At 37.3% G+C, this 24,832-nt stretch overlaps 3 protein-coding genes across 4 annotated transcripts in view; 1 reads left to right on the top strand and 2 right to left on the bottom strand.

The window, feature by feature from the left end:
- Window positions 1–1,162: 1,162 nt before the first annotated feature.
- LOC133632366 (retinol dehydrogenase 11-like) lies at window positions 1,163–13,314 on the bottom strand. The gene is made up of 7 exons (XM_062024754.1): window positions 13,090–13,314; window positions 8,185–8,325; window positions 7,923–8,114; window positions 6,505–6,666; window positions 3,478–3,594; window positions 3,198–3,396; window positions 1,163–3,063 (listed from the first exon to the last, which is right to left on the bottom strand). The coding sequence occupies exons 1-7, from the start codon at window positions 13,163–13,165 to the stop codon at window positions 2,961–2,963; spliced, it is 990 nt and encodes a 329-aa protein (XP_061880738.1). The 5' UTR covers window positions 13,166–13,314; the 3' UTR covers window positions 1,163–2,960.
- A 1,346-nt stretch (window positions 13,315–14,660) lies between these two features.
- LOC133662907 (transmembrane emp24 domain-containing protein 3-like) lies at window positions 14,661–18,590 on the top strand. The gene is made up of 3 exons (XM_062067103.1): window positions 14,661–14,903; window positions 15,166–15,411; window positions 17,755–18,590. The coding sequence occupies exons 1-3, from the start codon at window positions 14,757–14,759 to the stop codon at window positions 17,986–17,988; spliced, it is 627 nt and encodes a 208-aa protein (XP_061923087.1). The 5' UTR covers window positions 14,661–14,756; the 3' UTR covers window positions 17,989–18,590.
- A 2,708-nt stretch (window positions 18,591–21,298) lies between these two features.
- Window positions 21,299–24,832, bottom strand: part of LOC133632350 (zinc finger protein 710-like) — a 37,923-nt gene continuing 34,389 nt past the window's right edge. The window contains exon 5 of one of the 2 annotated variants that reach the window (XM_062024733.1): window positions 21,299–22,381. In XM_062024733.1, coding sequence (XP_061880717.1) covers window positions 22,200–22,381 — 182 coding nt within the window. In that variant the 3' untranslated portion in view covers window positions 21,299–22,199. The remainder of the gene's footprint in view (window positions 22,382–24,832) is intronic. The other variant, XM_062024741.1, reaches the window with a different exon arrangement.

Raw genomic sequence — 24,832 nt, 5'->3', positions numbered from 1 at the left:
ATATACCCTTTCCAAAAAATTGTAATATCATGGAAAAGTGTATTTCCATAATTCCATTTGAAACGTTAAACTTCCATAAATTATAGATTGACGACCCACAAATTAAACGATTTCAAGTATTTAGTGGGCTCTGTACCGAGGATGTCGTTGTGGCTTGTGCAGCCCTTTGAGACATTTGTGATTTAGGGCTATATAAATAAACATTGATTGATTGATTTGTACATAATTTGCGCCTCCAGCTCACAAAACCCACGAAAAACAGGTTTTCAAAAAATTAGAATACTATGAATAAATCAGCCCAAATTGTACAGGGCATGAATGTTTTAAACTGAGTGTCACACACAACTAATCTACTAAATTCAAAGCACCTGCACAGGTTGTCATTAAATCGCTTCACTGTGGTTCAATTGTCTCAGTTAGGATCAATATGGGGAAGACTGCAGACTTGAAAACTGGCCAGAAGACCATCATTGATACCCTCCATAGAATGGGTAAGCCACAAAAGTTCATAGCTAGGGAGGCTGGCTGTTCAGAATGCTGTGTCCAAGCATATTAACGAAAAGTCTAGTGCAAGATGCACCAGCAGAAAAGCTGACCCCGGGCTTCTGCGGATTATCAAAGAATTTGGCAGAGAAGTATATGTAAATGTAAAAATGTTAAAATAAGTCATATTATAATTTTTTTAACCAACGTTTAAACCTCTTGATCAACTTCAGGTCTAATTGTCGATATGAAGCTTTTAATATTTTAGGCCTTTTTTGTCAAAAAAATGTTTTTTACAGCATAAGCACAACATATGCAGTATTTTCTTCCCCCCAAAATGTAAAAGTGTAATATTGGATGTGAAGTAATTCGAGACTTAAATAGGTCAAAAATTCATAACATTGATTCATTATCATTTTTGAGCTTTCAACACTTAAATCTCCAAAACAGCATCTGCGCTATATCATAAAAACCTTTGACACCCCATTTCAACAGTTGAAGGTGTTTTTCTTACCATTTCATTATATTGCTTTGTCATTTAATAAAGGCAGTTTTAGCATTGTTATATTGCAAAGTAAATAGCACTTCATCTTTCTATCTTCCTAACTGGTGTAAAACAGCCTAATTTTCACTTATATAATTTATTTAAATTGCAACTGACCTATCCTTGAGTATAAAATTGTATTATAAGAAGTTTTCTTTATTAAAGCTGTCAGATACAACACACAAACCACAGTTATACAATACAACCATTCTTATGGTAACTATCTTCCAAATAAATACATGTGGTCTGGCCTTCATTTTCTAATATTTCTGTTGATGCTTCATGTTGACCTTTTTATATTAACAGGCAGAGTATGGCATGCATTTTGTAACACAAGAGTGCAGCAGCTGAGAAAACTCCCTTCTAATAAAAAAACTATCACAGCAATAAATACATTAAGATATGTAGACTAGGCAAACCATATCAGGCGAGCAGTGCAGTTTGCTTCAAAGCTCATTTACTACACTATGAAGAAGTTTTAGAGCCACACAGAGAACTATGACAAAAAATCATTCTATTACGAGAATAATATAATTTAATGGGATATAGTCGTAAAATAATTACAACTTTATTAAAGTTTTTTTTCTCCCTGTAAAATATAAATGACCTTTTATATGATATTGTAAAAATATTTGGCGTGCAGTAAAATCAAGACTTTTTATGTGATTTATTTTTGTAATATTACCATATACACTCAGGCTGTCTTCAAATAGTCAAAGTCAATTTCATTTGGACGAGTCTCGCTATGGGAGGGAGGTAAGTTAATACCTGCTGGGATCTCCGCATATAGCAGGTGACCACTATAGGCAAAATTACCCCCCAAAAAGTTCCCCTTTCAATATTAAAACAATTTTTTGTGTGCAAACAAATAGTTTTTTAGGGAGTAAGAGACAACTTAGTTTCAGCTGTCACTTCGCTGCTTTCTGGTGTGACGTCATGTCTATAGTCAGCTGGCATGTTTTGGACTCCCACATCTTATGCAGTAAAATGTTTTTGTCTGCACACAAGAATATTATACTAATAGTGTTTTTGTATGGTGGATAGGATTTTAGGCTGATTGGGACACTACGCTGTTACATACGGGTCTCGCTGTGCCGCTTCATGCCTCTGGCTGGCCGAATCTCACCATATACCCGTTAAACACACCGGAGACTGGACACGGCGCGGGCGCCGAGATGCACTGCCTAACTCCGAACGTGTAGCTCTCCCCTTGAAAAAGGTAATGATCCTTCCACAGGTCCACATACGGAAACTTTGTTATGCCTTCCACTTACTCTATTTAGTCAAGTTTGATGTCCTTTTGGCGCTGTGCCCCAGAGCAGGCCTCACAAACTGTGGTCTAGCCTTTTTTTTAGGTGAAAAAAGTCGCGAATTAGATTCTTGTTTTGTTCACTTTAATGTGAGATTGTATTCCTTAAATAAGTACATTTTAATTAACTTTGGAATATTTAAGTATTTAAGTGTTAAAGGACATCCATGTGACGTTACTGACCCTTTGTGACCAGTCAATATATGCTACAACACATCACCATCTGTTTATTTCTCTTAAATTAAAAACTCTGATCGTCGACAATGGGGCAAAATCTGACGAATAAGATTTGACTATAAAAATCTTAACTCGAAAACAGCCCAATATACACTACTTATTGTAATATAAATGTAATGTTTAAGGTGTATTTTTCCTCTATCTTTTCACGCAGTATTACAGCTATTTTTACACCAACTTTATTTTTGTACGGTGCATTTTTTTCTTTTCCGTGTGGCCCTAATACTTTTATAAAGAGTGCCATCACAGAGTGCAAATTGGTCAGTTTAGGGTGAAATAAATAAAAAAATTAAGGTGAAAAAAAAAAAAAAAGGCCACATAATTTAGCACCATATCTTCCAAGTTAGTGCCTGGTAGTTGCTGCAGTATGAATGCAGGCTGCTGATTTCAGACCAGGCTAACCATGGAGGCGCTGAGCACCCACAGTCGTTTGGCTACGGTATCATCCAATGCAGCTGGAGCAGGAGTCTTTACAGCACAGTCGCTGTTGGTAGTGAATACAACATGCAAGTATGATTAAGATGATGAATACAATACAGCAGTTATATTTGCTTCAAATCTAATAGGAATCTTGCTCGCATTGAGTAACAGTTAGTTAGACTGAGGAAGATTACTTGCCTGTAGTAAAGTCCGGTGGCATTGGCCAGACTCTCGTCCACAGCACAGTAGATGCTGGTCTGAGCTCCTTCCCAGGGACTTTTGATCATCACCAGAAAGGGCATGGCCAGAATCTTCTTCCACAGGGGCATAGGAGGGAACATGTAGCGGCCTAACTCTGTGCGGACGACGCCAGGGTGGAGGCTGTAAGTCATCACCCCTGTGCCTGATGGGAGGGGATCCATCAAGTTTGGGCCAAAATGTCACAGAGAAGGAAGCATGGAGCGTTTGTGGCGTTTTAGAGCACCTTGCAGTCTGGAAGCCAGCTCTCTGCAGAAGAGCACATTGGCCAGCTTGCTTTGGCGGTAGCTCACGTCACATTGGTAGTCTTGGTCCAGGTTAATGTCTTCGAAATGGATGTGACCTGAGGGAAATAGAGCAGCAAAACTCACAGTATCAAAAAGCATTTCAAACAAAATATATTTTCTCATTGGGAAATATTGTAGAAATGAAAGTTGGATATACAAAACCCCAAACCAGTGAAGTTGGCACGTTGTGTAAATGGTAAATAAAAACAAATCCTTTTCAACCTATATTCAATTGAATAGACTGCAAAGACAAGATACTTAACGTTCGGACTTAGAAACTTTTATTTTTTGCAAATATTAGCTCATTTGGAATTTGATGCCTGCAACATGTTTCGAAAAAGCTGGCACAAGTGGCAAAAAAGACTGAGAAAGTTGAACAATGCTCCTCAAACACTTATTGGGAACATCCCACAGGTGAGCAAGCTAATTGGGAACCTGTGGGTGCCATGATTGGGTATAAAAGCAGCTTCACAAACCATGATGGGGCGAGGGTCGTCACTTTGTGAACAAATGCGTGAGCAAATTGTTGAACAGTTTAAGAACAACATTTCTCAACGAGCTAATGCAAGGAATTTAGGTATTTCACCATCTACGGTCCGTAATATCAAAAGGTTCAGAGAATCTGGAGAAATCATTGCATGTAAGCGGCAAGGCCGAAAACCTACATTTAATGCACGTGACCCTCGATCCCTCAGGCGGTACTGCATCAAAAAAACGACATCAGTGTGTAAAGGATATCACCACATGGGCTCAGGAACACTTCAGAAAACCACTGTCAGTAACTACAGTTTGTCGCTACATCTGGAAGTGCAAGTTAAAGGCCTACTGAAACCCACTACTACCGACCACGCAGTCTGATAGTTTATATATCAATGATGAAATCTTAACATTGCAACACATTCCAATACGGCCGGGTTAACTTATAAAGTGCAATGTTAAATTTCCCGGGAACTTCCGGTTCAAAACGCCTTTGTAGGGTGACGTATGCGCGTGACATATGCGCGTGACGTATGCGCGTGACGTCGCGAGGTCCACGGAAGTGTTTGGACCCTATTGGACACTGTTTTCTTCGACAAAATTCCACAGTATTCTGGACATCTGTGTTGGTGAATCTTTTGCAATTTGTTTAATGAACAATGGAGGCTGCAAAGAAGAACGTTGTAGGTGGGATCGGTGTATTAGCAGCTGGCTGTAGCGACACAACAAGGAGGACTTTGTTGGATAGCAGACACTAGCGCCGGCGACCTCACCTTGACTTCCTACGTCTCTGGGCCGCCGACCGCATCGTCGATCGCTGGAACGCAGGTGAGCACGGGTGTTGATGAGCAGATGAGGGCTGGCTGGCATAGGTGGAGCGCTAATGTTTTTATCATAGCTCTGACGAGGTCCCGTTGTTAAGTTAGCGTCGTTAGCAACAGCATTGCCAGGCTTCGACAGGCGGCACAGCATTAACCGTGTATTTACATGTCCAGTGTTTGGTTCGGTGTCTCCTGATAGTAGTATTGTTGATCTTCTGTCTATCCTTCCAGTCAGGGATTTATTTATTTTGTTTCTATCTGCATTTGAGACAGATGCTATCACGTTAGCTCATGGTAAAGAGCTTTGTCGATGTATTGTCGTGGAGATAAGTCACTGTGAATGTCCATTTCGCTTTCTCGACTCTCCTTTTCAAGAGGATATAGTATCCGAGGTGGTTTAAAATACAAATCCGTGTTCCACAATAGAAAAAAGAGAGAGTGTGGATTCCAATGAGCCAGCTTGTACCTAAGTTACGGTCAGAGCGAAAAAATATATCTCTTGAACTGCATTCTAGTCCGTCACTCTAATGTTCCTCATCCACGAATCTTTCATCCTCGCTCAAATTAATGGGGTAATCGTCGCTTTCTCGCTCCGAATATCTCTCGCTCCATGTAAACAACGGGGAATTGTGAGCAGCACTACCGCTTGTGACGTCACGCTACTTCCGGTAGGGGCAAGGTTTTTTTTTTATCAGCGAGCAAAAGTTGCGAACTTTATCGTCGATTTTCTCTACTAAATCCTTTCAGCAAAAATATGGCAATATCGCGAAATGATCAAGTATGACACATAGAATGGATCTGCTATTCCCGTTTAAATAAAAAAAATTCATTTCAGTAGGCCTTTAAAGCTCTATGCAAAGCGAAAGCTATTTATCAACAACACCCAGAAACGCCGCCGGCTTCGCTGGGCCTGAGTTCATCTAAGATGGACTGATGCAAAGTGTAAAAGTGTTCTGTGGTCTGATAGGTCCACATTGTCTAAATAGCTGTCAATACTACAGATGGAGGAAATAATCGATTTTTAGAAGCATCGCAATTCGGACATAAACAATTATAGAATCGATTAGTAAATGTCAACAATCGATAAGTAAACGTCAATAATCGATGTATTTGTTGTAAATAAAGTAATGCAGACAGTTCTAACATTTGGCTGACTGCAGAGAGCCACCTCACCGAGAGATTCGACCAGCTCCTTTACTTTCCAGCACTTAGTCCAGTTTTGCACACATCTTCATGAATTTAATAAACGTGGGAGTTAATTTAACTGTCTTATTCCAAATGATTTATTTTTTTTAAGTTGTAAGTGCTAAACGCTTATTTTTTTAAACAAAAAGAAATGTAAAACTGCATCCATATACATAAATTAAAGATGCATCAATAATCCTGAATTGTAATCGTTACCAAATCGTAAGGTGGCCAAAGATTCCCACCTCTAGTCAATACCAAGATAGGTATGGTGACAAGTTAGTGGTGGTGTTATGGCCCGGAGTTGCACAAGTGCTGTCAGCCCTGGAGAGCTGAAGTGCACTGATTAATTCCATGAGATGTTCCGAAAATAGTTTGCTGCGTGTTGATTTGTTTCAAAAGGACAGTAGATCTGTCTGTGGGGTAGCACTTCAGGCGAGGAAGAAACCTTGGACAGAAGCCAGAACCACAACGCCCTTTTACCTTTTTCATGCGCACTGCTGGAGACAATGACGACTCGACTCGGAGCAGACTTTTTCAGCATTTCAGCAAGAAGGTTGGTGAGGAGGAAATGTCCCAGGTGGTTAATACCGAATTGCATCTCATAGCCATCGTCGGTCTTCCACTTGGGACACATCATAATACCTGGAAAAGATCAACATCAGCACTTGTTTCGTTGTGAAATCCTAACAACGTTAACTGTACTGTTCCACTCCAGTCCTGTAGGTTGTGATAACCAAAACTGAACAAACATATACTAGGGATACCTAACGATTCAATACGATTCCGATTCCTGCAATGACGATTCGACTCAAACCGATTACACTTTTTTAAAACTGGTTACAGGTTAGAAAAGCACCTTCTGGCTCCATGGAGATGGCCTAAAAACGTATTCGAAAACAATTATTCTTACATAAAAAAATTTAAAAATAAATATTAAAAAAATTATGACTATTTAGTATCGGGATGAATAGAAATTGTGATTCGTATGTGAATCGATTTTTTTGTGCACCCCTAACATATACCCTCTTGCTTGGTAGAAGTGGTACCTCAATTAAAGAGGGGCCCAATTTAAGAGTGTTTTGAGATAAGAGCAGTCTCTTGGCTAATTGTTGAGCAAAAATTTGGGTAACAAGCCAAACCCCGTAAGATCCTACCAAAACATCTGGTCTTACTCACCAGCATAATCTTATAGCTAGAGATCGACATAACTTATTTTCCAACCATTAAAACGAAGAAAGTGAGTGAGAAGGACAGTGAATATTCATTGAATTAAAGAAAAAAAATCATCCAAAACATGACAGCGTAGCATTGCTAGTCTGCACCATACTGGAAAAAAAAATGAGTCTAATGCCAGCCAAGAATGTCAAAATAATATCTAAACGGCAGACATTTATCCATGAAAATATGAAGAAGCTGCTCATGGTCTGGTTTGACAAAGACGCAACTGGAAGGAGATACTTTAGAAATCTAAGGTAAATACTATACATTTTTATTTTACAGTATTTTTAACCTAAAAGTTTGTTTTCTTTAAAAAAAACATGTTACAGTTAAAAATACAATTCTGTTTGTATTTTTCTGATTTAATGGATTTAAATTCATTCGCAATTCAAGTTATTTTAGGTACGAGCTGTGTCACAGAACCAACTAAACTCATATCCCAAGGTACCACTGCACTTCTAATAATCTTACTTTTGAACCTACATACTTTACATTTTGTTTGCTATATTGGATTAATCAATATTTTCTATGTATTTTATTCAATGTATTATCTATTCCTACTAGCCTATAATCAAGTCTATTTATATCCTATTCTATTTGAATAGTTATGTACATATTGTTGTTCTTGTGGTTTAGACAAATGGAGCTTGCAAGCGTGTAAAAAGGGTGCAAGAAAACACCTGCATTGTTGATGAGGACATCCAAACGTTCCTCGGTCAGCTGGATGTCTTTGGCCAAGTCTCGGACCGACCTTAGGGAGGCGAGGTCCAGCTTCTTCACCACCACGTTGCTATTTCCGCTTGTGTGACGGATGTAATCAGCTGCCAGGTAGGCTTTGGTCATGTCTCTGCAGGCCAAGATCACTCTGGCCCCTTTGGACAAAAATTTTAAAAAAAACGGAAGTACTGTGATGTAAAATCAAGATAAAAGAAGTAAGCTGACCTCGTTTTGCCAAATCCAAGGCCGTCTCCTTCCCAATGCCGGTGTTGGCTCCTGTGATGAGGACAGTTTTTCCATCCAGCCGGGCCTTGCTCCGACACACTCCCCCCGCCAGCCACCTGCGCAAGGCCAGCAGGCTCCCTCCTGCAAGAGGAAAACATGTTCGCAGTGTTCGACACTACATACGATCTACAATGACGGCTCGTCAGTGCCCTGCGTTTTACATCTTTTCTTATGCTTTTGTCTAGTCGCTAGAGGTGGAAAGTATTACAAATTACAGTCTCATTAGTCCCCTGAGGTAGTGAGATTTAAAAATCAACCAGTTTTCAAAACACAAAATGCCTCCAAAGTTGTCCAAAACGTACATTTTTAAACGGCGTCATTTAGCAAGCATTGCGCATGTTTTTCTTTTTCTTTGGCTTTTTGCCACCTTTATTTTTTTACATATTTTTGACACATTACGCCAATGTATGTCTTGATTTTAATTAGCAGGCATTGTGCATGTGCATGGGCAGCACGGTGGAAGAAGGGTTAGTGCGTCTGCCTCACAATACGAAGGTCCTGAGTAGTCGTGAGTTCAATCCCGGCCTCGGGATCTTTCAGTGTGGAGTTTGCATGTTCTCCCCGTGACTGCGTGGGTTCCCTCCGGGTACTCCGGCTTCCTCCCACCGCCAAAAACATGCACCTGGGGATAGGTTGATTGGCAACACTAAAGAGTCCCTAGTGTGTGAATGTGAGTGTGAATGTTGTCTGTCTATCTGTGTTGGCCCTGCGATGAGGTGGCGACTTGTCCAGGGTGTACCCCGCCTTCCGCCCGATTGTAGCTGAGATAGGCTCCAGCGCCCCCCGCCACCCCGAAGGAAATAAGCGGTAGAAAATGGATGGATGGCATTGTGCATGTTTTGCTTTTTTTTAACCCATTCACATAGGTGCATATTTACAGACATACCTGTACATCTCCAAATAGACCTACAACATCATTGTGCATGTTTTGCTTTTTCTTTGGCTTTTTTGCCACCTTAATTTTTACAATTTTGTTGACGCATTCCACCATTTATGTCTTAATAACAGTGGTTAGCTTATTTTTTTAATGTTTATGATTATGATTATTAATAATGCATGTACACTAGAGTACATAAAAGGTTTTGTGCTGGTACTGTTTCATACAATGCAGATTATCATTTACTTTGTTTCAAATGGGGGGGAGCAAATATTGCTTAAAACTAGTGTTGTCAGATTATTTTTTAAATCGGATTAATCACACAATTGAATTTAATCACATTATTTGCTGGAATAAAAAAGACAATATAACATACATCCATAAACGTGGACGCAGGTGAAAAAGTGCAATATATTTATCTGTACAGTAACCTATTTATTTATTTATTTATATATGCACCTTATTGCTTTTTCATCCTGCACTACCATGAGCTGATGAAATGAAATTTCGTTCTTATCTGTACTGTAAAGTTCAAATTTGAATGACAATAAAAAGGAAGTCTAAGTCTAAGTCTCCAAGTCTAATTAATCACATTAAATTGCGTGCTTGCATTAGTCAAAGGATTTTTTATTTTTTTTAAAAGACCGTAATATAAATGCAATTATTGTGAGAATGTCATACAGGAACATTTTTAAAACGGTTTTACTTCAATTTACGTCAGGGGTCTCAAACACGCGGCCCGCGGGCCAATTGTGGCCCGGGAGACGTTATTTTGCGGCCCCCACCTTAATATGAAAGTTTAATGTTAGTGCGGCCCGCGAGTTTTAAATGAATGGCGCTTGACAGCGTTGTGTGCGGAGCTGAAGAAATCTACCAATCACGTTGTGGTATGAGGCTCTCGACAATATCGAGGGCGTGCCGTGATGGCACTGTCATCAGTGTCCTCTAGAATCTGTCACCGCATCATCTTTTTCTCCATACTAACAGCGTGCCAGCCCAGACACATGTTGTATGAGGCTTCTAGAGACACACGCAGGTTATTGCAAGACATACTTGAGGAACAGCCATACATTTCACACTGAGGGTGGTCATATTTTATTTTATTTATATTTTAACACTGTTACAAATATGCGCCACACTGTGAACCCACACCAAACAAGAATGACAAACACATTTCGGGAGAACATCCGCACCTAAACACAACATAAACACAACAGAACAAATACCCAGAATCCTTTGCAGCCCTAACTCTTCCGGGCTACAAAAACACCCCCGCTACCCCTAACCCCGCCCAACTCAACCCCCCCCATCTCCCGAATTCGGAGGTCTCAAGGTTGGCAAGTATGCATTGATGTCACTTGCGTAATGCAAGCAGAGAAACATTTTGCCGCTTTTCTATGACACACGCTCTTCCTTCCTCCCTCCCTGCCTCCCTCCCTCGCCCGCCTGCTCGCTCCCGCCCCCGTTGTAAACAGTCCGGGCGGGGAAGACGAGCACTCCGCCGAAGGAGCGAGCGACAATACAAAAGTGTGGTGCACTGGACCCCAGCGCTGATACAGACGTGGTGATGTTAACCCGTTCGGGGCTAATTGTGCTACCGTAACTGTAAACTCCACCCCCCACCCTCCTCCCGTTGGCTCCAGACAGAGACGATTTTTGATGCAATATTTCTTTCACAGGGGCACCCCGACGTGTCTTATTTCATTTCATTTCATTTTTATTTATCTCCTTCATTGATGTGCATCTTTGATCGATAGACAATTATACCTTAATTTTTAAATTATACATTTACACACCAATGCCTGAGAAGGAGCAGGATGAAGAAAAATCTTATATTTTTCTGCCCCCTTCAACATAGTACGTAGTCTTACTTAATGATATCATATAAACAAACAATTACATCCAAATATAACGAAAACAAACAAAAAAACACAAGAAGTGCAAAACTTCATGATGTACAAAAAGAACAAAAAAAACAAAATAAGTAGTATACACCTCACAGGATGATACAAAACAAATACAAAACTAGGCAAAAAATAAGTAAAATAATAAATATAAAGCAAAATGTAAACAGTTATGGCTGTCCATATGATCTCATTGTTCTGTCCTTATATATTTTTTCAATTGGAATATATTTTTACAATCTTTTATCTCTTGTAAAGAGAATTCCATAGTTTAACCCCCACCACTGATATACACATTTGTTTTAAAGTTGTCCTTGAATACTGATGTTTGAAATGACCTTTTCTTCTATGCTCTTCATTCTCAGAAGTGATGACAAACATTTTTTGTAAATTTGCTGGTAATGTTTTACTTTTAGCCTTAAACATGACACATAATGTCTGTAACTTTACTAGCTCCTGTAGTTTCAATAAACCCGAATTAATAAATAATATGTTAGTGTGTTTTAAGTAATCTACTTTATGAATAATCCTTATAGCTCTTTTCTGTAGTTGATACAGAGAAAGTTGCGTTGCACAAGGAATACAATTTGAAACGTCATTATACAACTAGACATGCTGAGGAGTATGCAAAATACTAGGGGAGTGAACCGGGTTGCAAATTTTAAAACCAGTCTACTGAGGCAACAAGATTTCGTCAAGAATTGAAATGACCTTTTCTTCTATGCTCTTCATTCTCAGAAGTGATGACAAACATTTTTTGTAAATTTGCTGGTAATGTTTTACTTTTAGCCTTAAACATGACACATAATGTCTGTAACTTTACTAGCTCCTGTAGTTTCAATAAACCAGAATTAATAAATAATATGTTAGTGTGTTTTAAGTAATCTACTTTATGAATAATCCTTATAGCTCTTTTCTGTAGTTGATACAGAGAAAGTTGCGTTGCACAAGGAATACAATTTGAAACGTCATTATACAACTAGACATGCTGAGGAGTATGCAAAATACTAGGGGAGTGAACCGGGTTGCAAATTTTAAAACCAGTCTACTGAGGCAACAAGATTTTGTCAAGAAAGCAAGCGAAAAGAGCGATGCAGCAGTCAAAGCTAGCTACATGGTGAGTGAGATGGTTGCTAGGGCGGGAAAGCCATTCAAAGGAGGTGAATTCATTAAAAAGTGCATGTTAGATTTTTTTTAAGAAATATTTTCTTGCGGCCCAGCCTCACCCAGTTTCTGCATCCAGTGGCCCCCAGGTAAATTGAGTTTGAGACCCCTGATTTACGTCATTTATTTGCACAAAAATAGTTCTACTTAAAGTACTGTCTGAGGTGTTTTTTTTGTGAAATTTGTGAGTGAGCAGACCATCTTTGCACTGATGTATGCATTGATCTGATCACTGATGGATCAACCATCTGCAATTAGGGTAAAGGAACAAAATAAATTACATGATTAATCCGCATAAATATATGATCAATGCAATAATGTTTTGTGATTGATCGCATGAGTAAAACAGTTGACAGCAATATTAAATACACAAACAGAAGGTCGATGGATGGATTGTGTTTGAATTTAAGAGATCCATCCCACTGTATTTATTTCAAAAATATTTCACATTATACATACAAAGGCGACTATTCTTCAAGGGAAATAAAGTGATGATGCGACATAATGTCACAAAATCACTGGCTGATCTTTTAAACATGAAGTGGACAGTTTTTAAGTGCAGTTATATTTACATGTATGGCTTAAGCTTGTGCATTACAGTGCTTTAGGAACAAGGACAAATCTGTTGAAAGCACATCATAAAGAAAGGACATCCGTCTAATATCTTGGCCACAGCCACCAGGGGCCATTCATAGTGTATGCGAGGATTGCTATGATGTGCTATGATGTATCAAACTAACTAATGGTTAGAATTCACAGGGATTTCTCAAGAAAAGTTGTATTTTCATGAGTAACTCGATTCTATTTTTTGAGGGTTTGTTCCCCTCAAAATGTGTTCAACGTGAAACGTATGAATAATAAACATAAGAACAGTAAGTTATAAAAAAAAAACAATTTTACCTGCAACAAACGCAACGGTGAAACAGACGGCGTGTGCCTCCACGAAGTCCTTTACGGTTTGGGCGTACTGCTCCATTTCTGTTTTTATTTTTGGAATAATCGTTCACCGATCAAACAAACACACAACACAATGAAAGTTAAGGGAGCAGAACGGTCATCCACTGGCTGGAGGACACAAGTTGCCAGTGACAAGACACTTCTATAAACAATAATACGTAACGGAAAGGGGGCGTGATTTTTGACATTCTTTTCGCAGTAAAATTACAAACCGGAAGTTGACCATTATGATTTCGACCTTTATCAGCAAATCACGTTGTGACTTGCGTTTACTGGCGTAAGACTGCGCTAATAATGTATTTTAAATTATGACTTAAGTGCTTTTGCGTGGATTCTGATTTCTTAAGTATTAACTTTGTCCACTTATAACATAGCTGAGATAAGAAACGAACTGTATGTATTTTTGGAATTTCAAAATAAAGTTTGATTGCTCTTCACTTGTTTAAAAAATGCAAAACACCAACAATTGTTTTAATTTATTTTTATTTTTTGTACTTATAACTTTATGTCGTGTTTTTTAACAATTATGTTGACTGTATGTTAAAAGAAAACGTTAAGGTTTGGGTTGCACTGCGCATACTGTAACTGGCTAACTTGAGTAGTTTTTTTGCTGTGGTATTTTGGTGTTTTTATTTATTTTTATTAAACATATACATTCAATTTCACATAATATAAAATAGACTTCCACTTAAGTCAAATCAGGAAATTAAAGTATTCATAAATAAACAAACAGTAAACGGTTAAATAAATGAAACAAAAAAACAACAATAGGGTTTTATAAGGTTGTTTTTTAACAACCTTATTTCAACAATACAAAACTTCACATACAAAACTACACACCATCCTTCAGAAAGGCAACTATATATTAGTTTTTAGACAATATTCCAATATATTAATAGAACTACTAAAAGGAAAGAGAGGAAATGGGTTTTTCTAACATAATAAAAACGTTAATCTAATCATGCTGTGTGACGTATATACGGCTACTGTAAATTCAATAGTTTTCCCTCCATAACTTTATTTCAACAGCAATATGATGCAAAACGTCACATACAAAATAAACGCCATCATTTAAAACAAACAATATGAACATGAAGATGAACCTTCTATAATTTTTCAAAATGTTAAATATTAAATAATTCCATAAAATTTTCCAGACAATAATTCAAGATAATAAACAAACTACCATAAATAATGAAAGAGAGAAAATAAAAACAATGTACATAAACATGTGCAAGGGGTAACGCTTGAAAGTAAATGTGTCTTTGATTAAAAGTGTTTTTAGAATTTGTGACGTTTTCATGGCCTTTTTTTAAAATTATTTGCCTTTGGCTTTTATTTCGCTGCATTCCCTACTTCCGGTTTTCTTTGTTACGTCATTACATCATAATTTTAAGCTTTTTTTTTTAAATTGATCATATTCGTACGTTTTTCTTTTATGACACAATATTCACCATACAGTTAGATATTCGACATAAATAACAATGAATAATCACATATTTAAAAAACAACAACAACAATAATAACCCGGAAGTCTTTTGTCGCCGCGCCACGTCAGAGCAAACATTCAATGAAGGAGTCGCCACACTTTGTGGTTTAATTTTTGAACAATGCTGCTGTTGTCGCTTTCACTGCTGCTGCTCTGTAATGTTTTGGTGCTTTTTGCCACCGAGCTCACGTTTGAGCTTCCCGACAACGAGAAGCAATGTTTCTACGAAGACCTGGAGAAAGACATTAAGTTTGAGTTAGATTATCAGGTATGTCCTGAACGCACCTCTCACACAAGACACACTTGTATTATACTTATAAGGCCAAACATGTATTTTACATGCGCTTTATTTGATAAATCAATACATTTTTTCATACATTTTCACTTCATTACACTTTCATACATTTCAATACATGACTACACTTTTGTGTGACTGTTATCTTAACAGCTGTTGTCAGCCTCCCAGCTCGTATGGCTGCCATTGTTATACATTGTAACTTATTTGTGCTTCAATCTTTCTTCCAACCAAGGTGATTTCAGGAGGGAACTACGACGTGGACTGTTTTGTGACAGATCCCCACGATAACATTCTGTACAGGGAGGACAAGAAGCAGTATGACAGCTTCTCCCACACCACTGCCATGAAGGGAGTCTACAAGGTCTGCTTCAGCAATGAGTTCTCCACTTTCTCACATAAATCCATCTACCTGGATTTTCGCCATGGCGAGGAGGAGCCTCTGATTCCCAGCATGACCAGAGCGACAGCGCTGACACAGGTAACGGAGGTCCGGTCAGGGGAAATTGGTTAATAATCTGCTGAGGAAAAGGCAAAACTAGTGGTCAACATTTTAACATCTTTAACCCTTACCTACATTTGGGTTATCCCGTTAAATTTGCAATAGTATGTTCGTTCTTTAATTACAATGATATTTTTAATCTACATTTAAAACAAGGGGCAGCACGGTGGGAAAGGGGTTAAATTATATTTTTAATCTACATTTAAAACAAGGGGCAGCACTGTGGAAAAGGGGTTTGTGCATGTGTCTCACAATACGAAGGTCCTGGGTTCAATCCTGGGCTCGGGATCTTCCTGTGTGGAGTTTGCATGTTCTCCCCGTGACTGCGTGGGTTCCCTCCGGGTACTGCGGCTTCCTCCCACCTCCAAAGACATGCACCTGGGGTTAGGTTGATTGGCAACACTAAATCAGAATCAGAAATACTTTAATAATCCCAGAGGGGAAATTAAGATGGTCCCTAGTGTGTGAATGTTGTCTGTCTATCTGTGTTGGCCCTGTGATGAGGTGGCGACTTGTCCAGGGTGCACCCCGCCTTAAACCCGAATGCAGCTGAGATAGGCTCCAGCACCCCCTGCGACCCCCATAGGGACAAGCGGTAGAAAATAGATGGATGGGATCTCAGTTAAAACAATTCTTTGTGGTCTAGATCAGGGCTCCCTTAACATGTTTGACCTCAGGACCTGACTTTTCCACTACAGAGGGGACTGGACCCTCTCAAATATTAACACTGAATTAATCTTACTCTTGATTTTAACCATATTCAATAATGTTATCTAACCTACTTACTATTTTGCCATTTCTAGTACAAAGAAGCGTATCGTTCTAACTCAGGGGTGTCAAACTTACGGCCTGAGGGGTTTTATCCGGCCCGCGGCATGAGTTTGCCAAGTATAAAAATTAACCTGAAATTTTTTTAATGAAAGAAACAGCTGTTCTATATATGTCCACTGGATGTCGCAATAGCAATATTTTGTATCTTTGTAGATGATGCTAAATATGTAAAAAAATAAACCAGATGTTAGTACATCACTTGAGGAAAATGATCAAACTACATAAATAACATCCTGTAATTTTATTTTGATATATTGTTTTTATCTGAATAGATTTCAAATGAACACTAATGAGTTGACTGATGAACATTATCACATAATTTATTCGGAAAATATAAATAACGACAAATTATTAACCGTAACATGTAAGTGTAAAAAAAAACAACAACATTAGGATTTGTACATTTTCAGAATGTGCTTGTTCTATTTTTAAACAAAGAAAACAATCTGAAGATGTCCTTATTTTTAAGTTATCGTGTCGTGATTTTACCAGTCCGGCCCACTTGGGAGTAGATTTTTATCCATGTGGCCCCCCGATCTAAAAATGAGTTTGACACCCTGTTCTAACTTACGTTAGAACTTACGTTAGAACTTATGAGTCTGTTGACTCCATTATTGAAGCGCTAAAAACTACAACATGGCTGACAGGGTGCAGATACTGTCAAAAGGGTCTTGGCCTGTCGGGGGACTTAGCCACGTTAAAGGGGAACTGCATTTTTTAAATTTTTTATTTTGCCTATTGTTCGCAATCATTATGGGAGACAAGAACACACATGTCTTTTTTGGGGGGGGATTCTAACGATGATAAAAAAAGTGTTTGTATGTTGTAGCCTTCAAAGCCCTTTAAGACCCATCAACCCTCCATCAATGTTTTGTATACACACTGCAATTAAATATAATGTAGTAACAGACACGTTCATAACAATATGTAATATGTACAAGATTTACCGTATTTTGGTCATTTTAATCATTGCCGGAAGGAGTTCTTCTGCGCATTTATTTCCGTTTCCATAGCAGCGCACTTCTGACTTTTGGCAACAACCCCTTCCGGATACAAAAGGCAAATTCGGTAACAAACAACGAAGATGACTATTTTAGAATTTTTTATTGGCTCAATTTAGCAAAATATTGGACAGGAAGTTATGCACAAATACAAAATGTGTGTGTGTGTGCGTGCGTGCGTGCGTGCGTGCGTGCGTGCGTGTGTGTGAGTGAGATTCTGGGCAAAAACATTGCGATTTAAAAATTATTCAGAATTTTGCAGTGTTCAATATTCTGGAAAAGTGGAAAACATTTGTTATTGTGTGTATGTATATATAATACTATTTAAAAATATATACATTTTTCAAGCTAAGGTACTTTTTAAAAGACTGAATTGTTTGAAGTGAGAATAAAAATGTGTGAAAAGCTGACGTTAGTTGTCAGTAGTCAAATGTATGAGCGATTTAAAAGATTCCTAAAGCTGAACGTAACTTTCTGTATATTTGGTCAGCTGGAATCCACGTGTGTCTCCATCCACGAGATCCTGAAAGTGGTGGCTGAGTCCCAGACGTGGTATCGCCTCAGAGAAGCACACGACCGCACAAGGGCGGACCACCTGATGGAACGCGTGACTTTCTGGTCCATCGGCGAAACCGTTCTGCTGTTTATCATCGGCATCGGCCAAGTGATGATGCTCAAGAGCTTCTTCAGTGATAAGAAAGGCTCCGTGGCCGCAATGACTTAGACCTTTCTTCTTTGGTAAAAATAGAACTGTTATTTCCTCTTTGTTTAGTCAATGTGTGTTGTGTTGAAGAGCTATAACACTGGTACTGGTGTTTAAAATGACCAATTATTTATATATATTATATTATATATTTTATGATCTCTAATTTACAGTAGAGATCATTATTTTACTACATCAAGTGTTAGTACAGTATGACATTGAGTTTAACTATCCCAATTGCCCTAAAATATCGTCAAACTTTTCGATGGCCCAAAATGACATGTAAAACCCAATATTTGTTTTACTGTTTATTAAGTTGTTTGTATTTATGTTTTTACAAGATAGAACTTACTTTTTCGTCTATCTTATGTTTTCTATGAAGGTAAATTCTGACCATTTCATTTGTATTCTGTTAGTGCCTTACTTTTTTTTTGTTTGCTTCCCTGCTCCACTTCAATAACACCCCTTTTCCTGGTTATAACTTAAAGCGATGATGTACAATAAGTATATATAATAATTTTTTTTCAAGTATGTTTTCAGTAAAAACAAATGTCTATATCTAGACAAACTACAAAAAGCCTCAAATAAATGCATCTGATTATCTCCCTATTAAACACGTGTAAATACTGTATAATATAGTTTTATTTATATATGGTTATGTAATGTAATGGAAAATGTTTTGTATTTACACTATACAATTGTAAATCGTGACATTCACTTAAGTACCTGAACGCATCTTTAGCTGGCATTCAAATAAGCTCTTTCATTCGTCAAGTGCTGATCGTGTTGGCCAATCAGAAACGTTTTCTTAAATTCGCCGCCAGAATGTCCCTCGCTTAATTTTCTTAGCAGTTAATCTTTAATTTATTTCATTTCAGTAACTCCAGTAATATGTCAGCTTAACAAACACCAAGTGTTCATTTCATTTTACGTTTCGTGCTTTTGAGATACGTTTTTATACTGCAAGGAACCAACTACTGTAATGAATTAACTAGTAATTAGTCTACGAAACAGAATAACGCCTCAGGAGGCCATTACTGATTGGCTGCCTGCCATGGTTAAAGCACCCAATCAAAAGCTGACATATCACGTGATTGTCCATTTAAAACCTAATCGCAGGTGCAGGTTTTCATTTGTGTCCGTTTAAAATTTAAAACGTTAAAGTTTGCTCTGCTAGTCATGTGCAAAAAAGTAGCGGCGGAAGAGTAATCAGCTCGTTGGTGTGTTGTCATTAAGACCTGCGCAGTGATGCTCAAGGTAAACTAAGCCTTTAAGGATGTTCGCTTAAAAATATAACAAAGGTTTATATTAGTAAATCATGGCAGGTGCAAGTCCGTATTTCTCTCCAAGTCGCCCCCTGCTGGCCATTACACAGAATGCAGCATTTTCGCCAAAAACTAACCGCTGACGCACTTACTCACAATCACCAGCAGGTGTCGCCATTGACCCCAAATTTTTTTAGTGTCACTTCATCCGACAGTTTGAGGTACACAAGAGTTAAAAGTACGGTATATAAAAAAAATGTTGCCTTTGCAAATTTAAATACTGCTTAATATTAATTGGTGTTTTTATTAAGTTGATTGGATTATGCAGCTGTTTCTAATGTTGGGTCCAATGGATTATGCAGCTGTTTCTAATGTTGGGTCCAATGTATTAATAAGGTCTATTTGACGTGTCGTGTATGGATTTACCACTTCATACATGATCCGACCTTTTCCAATGTAATGTTACGTAAGAAGCTTGTAATGAGGTAGCAGTGTAGTTTTAGGGGCGGTATTGTGTCAGGGTCTAATCACCATCCAGCTGTGCAACATAATACGTACGCAGCATCATGCAAATAATGAGCATACCGGAATGTTTCTCTCCACATATCTATGAAAATGTTCAATACATTCACTGCAATATTGTAAAGCGGAGAGACAATGTTGAACTTGAACTGCCACACAAAAGCCAATCAGAAGTAAACCAGTAGGCGCTGTCTTTTTCCAAAAACTAACTCAAATTATATATGTGTGTGTGTGTGTATATGTATATATATATATATTTGTTTTAATTATATTTATTTATATATATATATATATATATATATATATATATATATATATATATATATATATATATATATATATATATATATATATATATATATATATATATATATATATGCATGGATATATTTACATATATTTATATACATATATTTTTGTTATATATATATATATATATATATATATATATATACATATATACACACGTCTACTCCTATAGATGTGTATATACACAAATATATATATACAAATACATACAGTATATACACATGTATAGATTTGTATATATACATACATGTGTATAGATACATATATATATACACATGTACACATATATACATATAAATATATATATATATATTTACCGAGTCATACCACAGACTATAAAAATGGGACCCATTACCTCCCTGCTTGGCACTCAGCATCAAGGGTTGGAATTGGGGGTTAAATCACCAAAAATGATTCCCCTCAACTCCCAGGGGGTGAACAAGGGTGATGGGTCAAATGCACAGAAAATAATTTCGCCACACCTAGTGTGTGTGTGACAATCATTGGTACTTTAACTTTTGTATACACATACAATGTATATACACACTATATTAGTGTGTGTGTGTGTGTGTGTATATATATATATATATATATATATATATATATATATATATATATATATATATATATATATACTGTAGATGTGTGTATATACAGTATATATATATAGATGTATATAATAGGTTGATTGGCAACACTAAATTGGCCCTAGTGTGTCTGTGTTGGCCCTGCGATGAGGTGTCAACTTGTCCAGGGTGTACCCCGCCTTCCGCTCGAGTGTAGCTGGGATAGACTCCAGCCCCCCTGTGACCCTGAAAGGGACAAGCGGTAGAAAATGGATGGGTGGATTTTAGCAGTAACATTTTCTTAATTTGTTACGGTTTTCTTATTACATTAGTTTAACTGTAATAAAATGAAATACTAAATGTAGTAATAGTTGTTTTTTTTACTAATATTTCCATAAAATAACTATTCTTGCAGTATTATGACAATGTTTCTAAAATTATGACATAAAAAATTCCATAATTTTTTGTAACTCTATAACTTCATTTTTTGTAAACATTAACTAGGTACCGCTGCACAGGCTGTGACGACTTTTTCTTGTCAGCAAAATTTCCAAATGTAGAAATTAAAGGATTCACAATCCAATGTAAAACATTACTATAACAAAATCAACATGAAAACTAAATGACATTCCAGACAAGCCAAGCTTATTGTTCATTTAAACTAGAGATTTTTTTATTATTAAATATTCCATGGTCAAATTTCCATGATGTTTAAGTTTGATAATGTTGAACTAGTCTTTTGCTTTTATCATCAAAAAAAAGCGGACTGACCTGCATGGCAGGACAGGGGGAGCTCACCTCCCCGAAACAGAATCATGAGGAGCAGGCAGGACCATCATATTTAGTCCACTTTCAATTCACACTATTTTTTTTATAACTTATACAGAATGTACACTTGGAATATTTTTCTCCGATTGAATTGAAAGTGAAGAAAAAAACCAACAACCTGCCTAAACTCCAAACAAACACTAAAGAAGAAAAATGCTCCTCAGTTTGCACTTCAAACGATTTAAATGTCCAACCCTACAGAGTTCATAAGACCGTCTGGACTTTTACAGTCTGCTTCCCTCCAGTTTACTGAAGACAGGCTTCCTTAAAAAGGAAAACAAAAATCTTCCTCTACGAAAGCTCGCTTTATATTGGCTCAAAAACTGTCAAAATAAATAAACTTAATAAACAAGTATAGCAACTAACTACACAGTTTAGACTATTCATGTCAAGCTAAAGTCACATGTGTTGTATCTCATTGGTAGAGGAGAGAGTGCATGTAAGGATTGTTATGTTCATAAGTGCATTGCAATCTAAAGAATATAGTGACAATGTATCAAACATGTAGTTATGTATCAAACATGTGTACTGTAGTTATGTATCAAATATGTATACTGCAGTTATTACATAGCCTAACTGGCCCTTACAGTCCAAAAATATACGCTTGTGATTAACAGGAAGTCCAATCAATGGCCTTTTCTTGTAGTTATTGATCCACGCATACAACACAAACTTTCACAGTATTCTCCTTGAGAGTCAAGTCACTCGTCTCCGTCTGCGCATTAGTTCTTTCCCAGCAAGTTCAGGGTGTGGCGTAGGCGTTGGTGTCCTTGCCAAAGTTGTAATAGTCCTCCATGTCTTCCATGTTGGTCGTGGTCAGCTTGGTAAGGTTCTGAGAACCGCTATTGTCCATGTTGTCGGGCGACGTGAAGCCGAAGCTCTGACCTTCATATTCTCCCTGGTTGTCCATTTCCGGAAGCACCTCTGGATAAGGAAGGCATAGAGGGGGAAAAAAGGTAAGTTTAAAAGGACGGTCCACATTATTAGGTACACCTGCATATTGTCATTGGAGTTGATATAGTTTAGCTGACGCGGGTCCAAAGCGTGGCCCAGGAACCATTAGCGGCCCGCAACTTGTTTATCGGCCCGCGACACATTCTTTACACAAAGAACTAAAATATGCAATTTTGGGAGAGATAGATAGATAGTACTTTATTGATTCCTTCAGGAGAGTTCCCTCGGAAAAATTAAAATTTCAGCAGCAGTGTACAGAATTGAGATCAAATTTAAAACGTAAATAGTGGGGGTATAAATGGAAACAAAATAGAATATTACAATAAGAATAAAAATAAAAAGCGACAATGAGAATAAAAATATAACAGTAAAATAAGAATATAACAAGAAAAACTAGGCAGTAGTGACCATATTATGAAAAAAAACGAGAAACTGCATGTTAATGCTGAAATGTGCAAGCCGAACTTAAATACTAACATTAGCATTAGAATGCCTCAAGAACCAAGTCATATGTCTCTGAAGCGTACGTATGTGAAATTAGCTTAAAAAGTTAGCATGTCTCGGTATGAAAATGTCTTATAATTGTTATCATTATTATCACGATAATTTTAGATGTGGTCAAAGTTTTAAAAAACTACTTATACTGAAATCTTTTAATTTAAAAAACAGACACTTTCAAACTGTATGTATGTAGCTCGAGTAGAAAATTGAATGTGCCTAGGAAAGCAACACAAGCATTATAAAAGTAATATGGCAGAAGCAAAATAACATAAATAAATAAAATGAATGTAAAAATTGCGCAAAATAATAAGATTATTTTTTATCAATATAGAAATCATGACTATTAATCAGGATTATTGGTTATGTTTGGTAAAACAATGTTGGGGTGTGAATGCAACGCCATCATTTAATTTGAAATATGTAATAAAAATGCTCTAGATATATATATATATATATATATATATATATATATATATATATATATATATATATATATATATATATATTCCTCACGCACTAAATGACCCAGAGTGCGCACTTGCTGCACGCTTGCCCGACACTGCGGCACGAGCCCGATGATGTCACGTTATCGATGGGAAAATGCATTTTTAGACAATACGATTTGCCTGAGCAGCTAGGAAAACCAGAGAGTAAAAATTGAGACTTCCCGCGGGCCGGATTTTGGGGACCGCTGCTCTAGATAAACGTTATCTATATATTTAAAGACAAATATTTGTGTTTTTGTTCATTAATAGTATCAGTGTGTCCGCTTTTTCTCAGTACATGATGCCTTTATCTCTATTTTTACATTTTCATAGGAGGTATTTTTAAAGTTATGTACATACTACATGTACTAATGTGTGTACATGTACACGCTGTATCGGGACAGATCAATTGAGAGTTTAAGGAGAAATATGTCGTATAGGAATTAATTATACACCATAAAACATTAACAAAGTGCCATGTCACATGAATGGTTTTTAAAGTAATAACTTTGTGGAATGAAAAAAAAACACAAGTAAGGTAAAAAAAAAAAACGTGGTGTGTACTTTTTGCTATCAATATAAAACACAAAGCAGTTTGGCTAATGAAGATGAAGTCTAATAAACAAGCTTTTTTCTTTTCTAACAAAACCTCCTAGTTGTTCAGTGCAACAGTTTGGCCAACAAAAATAAACAGGAGTGATACCTCTCACATCAATACACAATGTTTGTGCCTCACAGACAATTCAGCCTGCGTTCAATTCGATGAGATGACAAAACATTTTAGCTAGTAATGATGTTATTGGAACACTGACAAAGTTAGCAGTTAAAATAAAGGACGAGCGAGCATCCCAGTCAATAAACTAAAGACTTCATAAACAAGTTGTGGCAACATTGCCTGTTGCATGCTAACTCTCAGTCCCAGCAGCTGACGAAAGGACTCTAGATGCACGTTCAAAATGAAACTGCAACATCAAATATTGTTCTCCTCCAACAGCATTGCGCTCTTAAACGCACATCGAGACTCCACGGAAGTAGAATCGATTGAAATGAAGTGAAACGAAGTGATTGGCTCTGTTTACTCGGAGGGAACATTTTCAAAGCAAAGTCCGTGTAGTCGCTGCCATGTTTCCTCGAGCCTAATGGCTCTAATGTGCATGCGCCGGCGCTGCGGCGTGTCAATTTCCAGGAAGTAAGCAGTGTTGCCTAATATGCATGAATAAATGACGGTTTTTCGGTAATTAAAATTTTTTAACGGTATTACTAACCATCTGGAGTTTTATCGCGGTTATCATTATACCGTTTACCGTTACATCCCTAGTCAAGTACCAAGTTAATTGACTGAGGTGTTGGGCTGTAAAATTGGCTAAAAAAAACCTGCTAGAATGTTAACGTCAGCATGCTAACAGTTGCCAAGTTTTAAGAGTATGAAGCTTTC

This window comes from Entelurus aequoreus, linkage group LG02 (genome assembly GCF_033978785.1).
Source record: "Entelurus aequoreus isolate RoL-2023_Sb linkage group LG02, RoL_Eaeq_v1.1, whole genome shotgun sequence".
Classification (NCBI taxonomy): domain Eukaryota; kingdom Metazoa; phylum Chordata; class Actinopteri; order Syngnathiformes; family Syngnathidae; genus Entelurus; species Entelurus aequoreus.
This window is presented reverse-complemented; position numbering and strand designations above follow the sequence as displayed.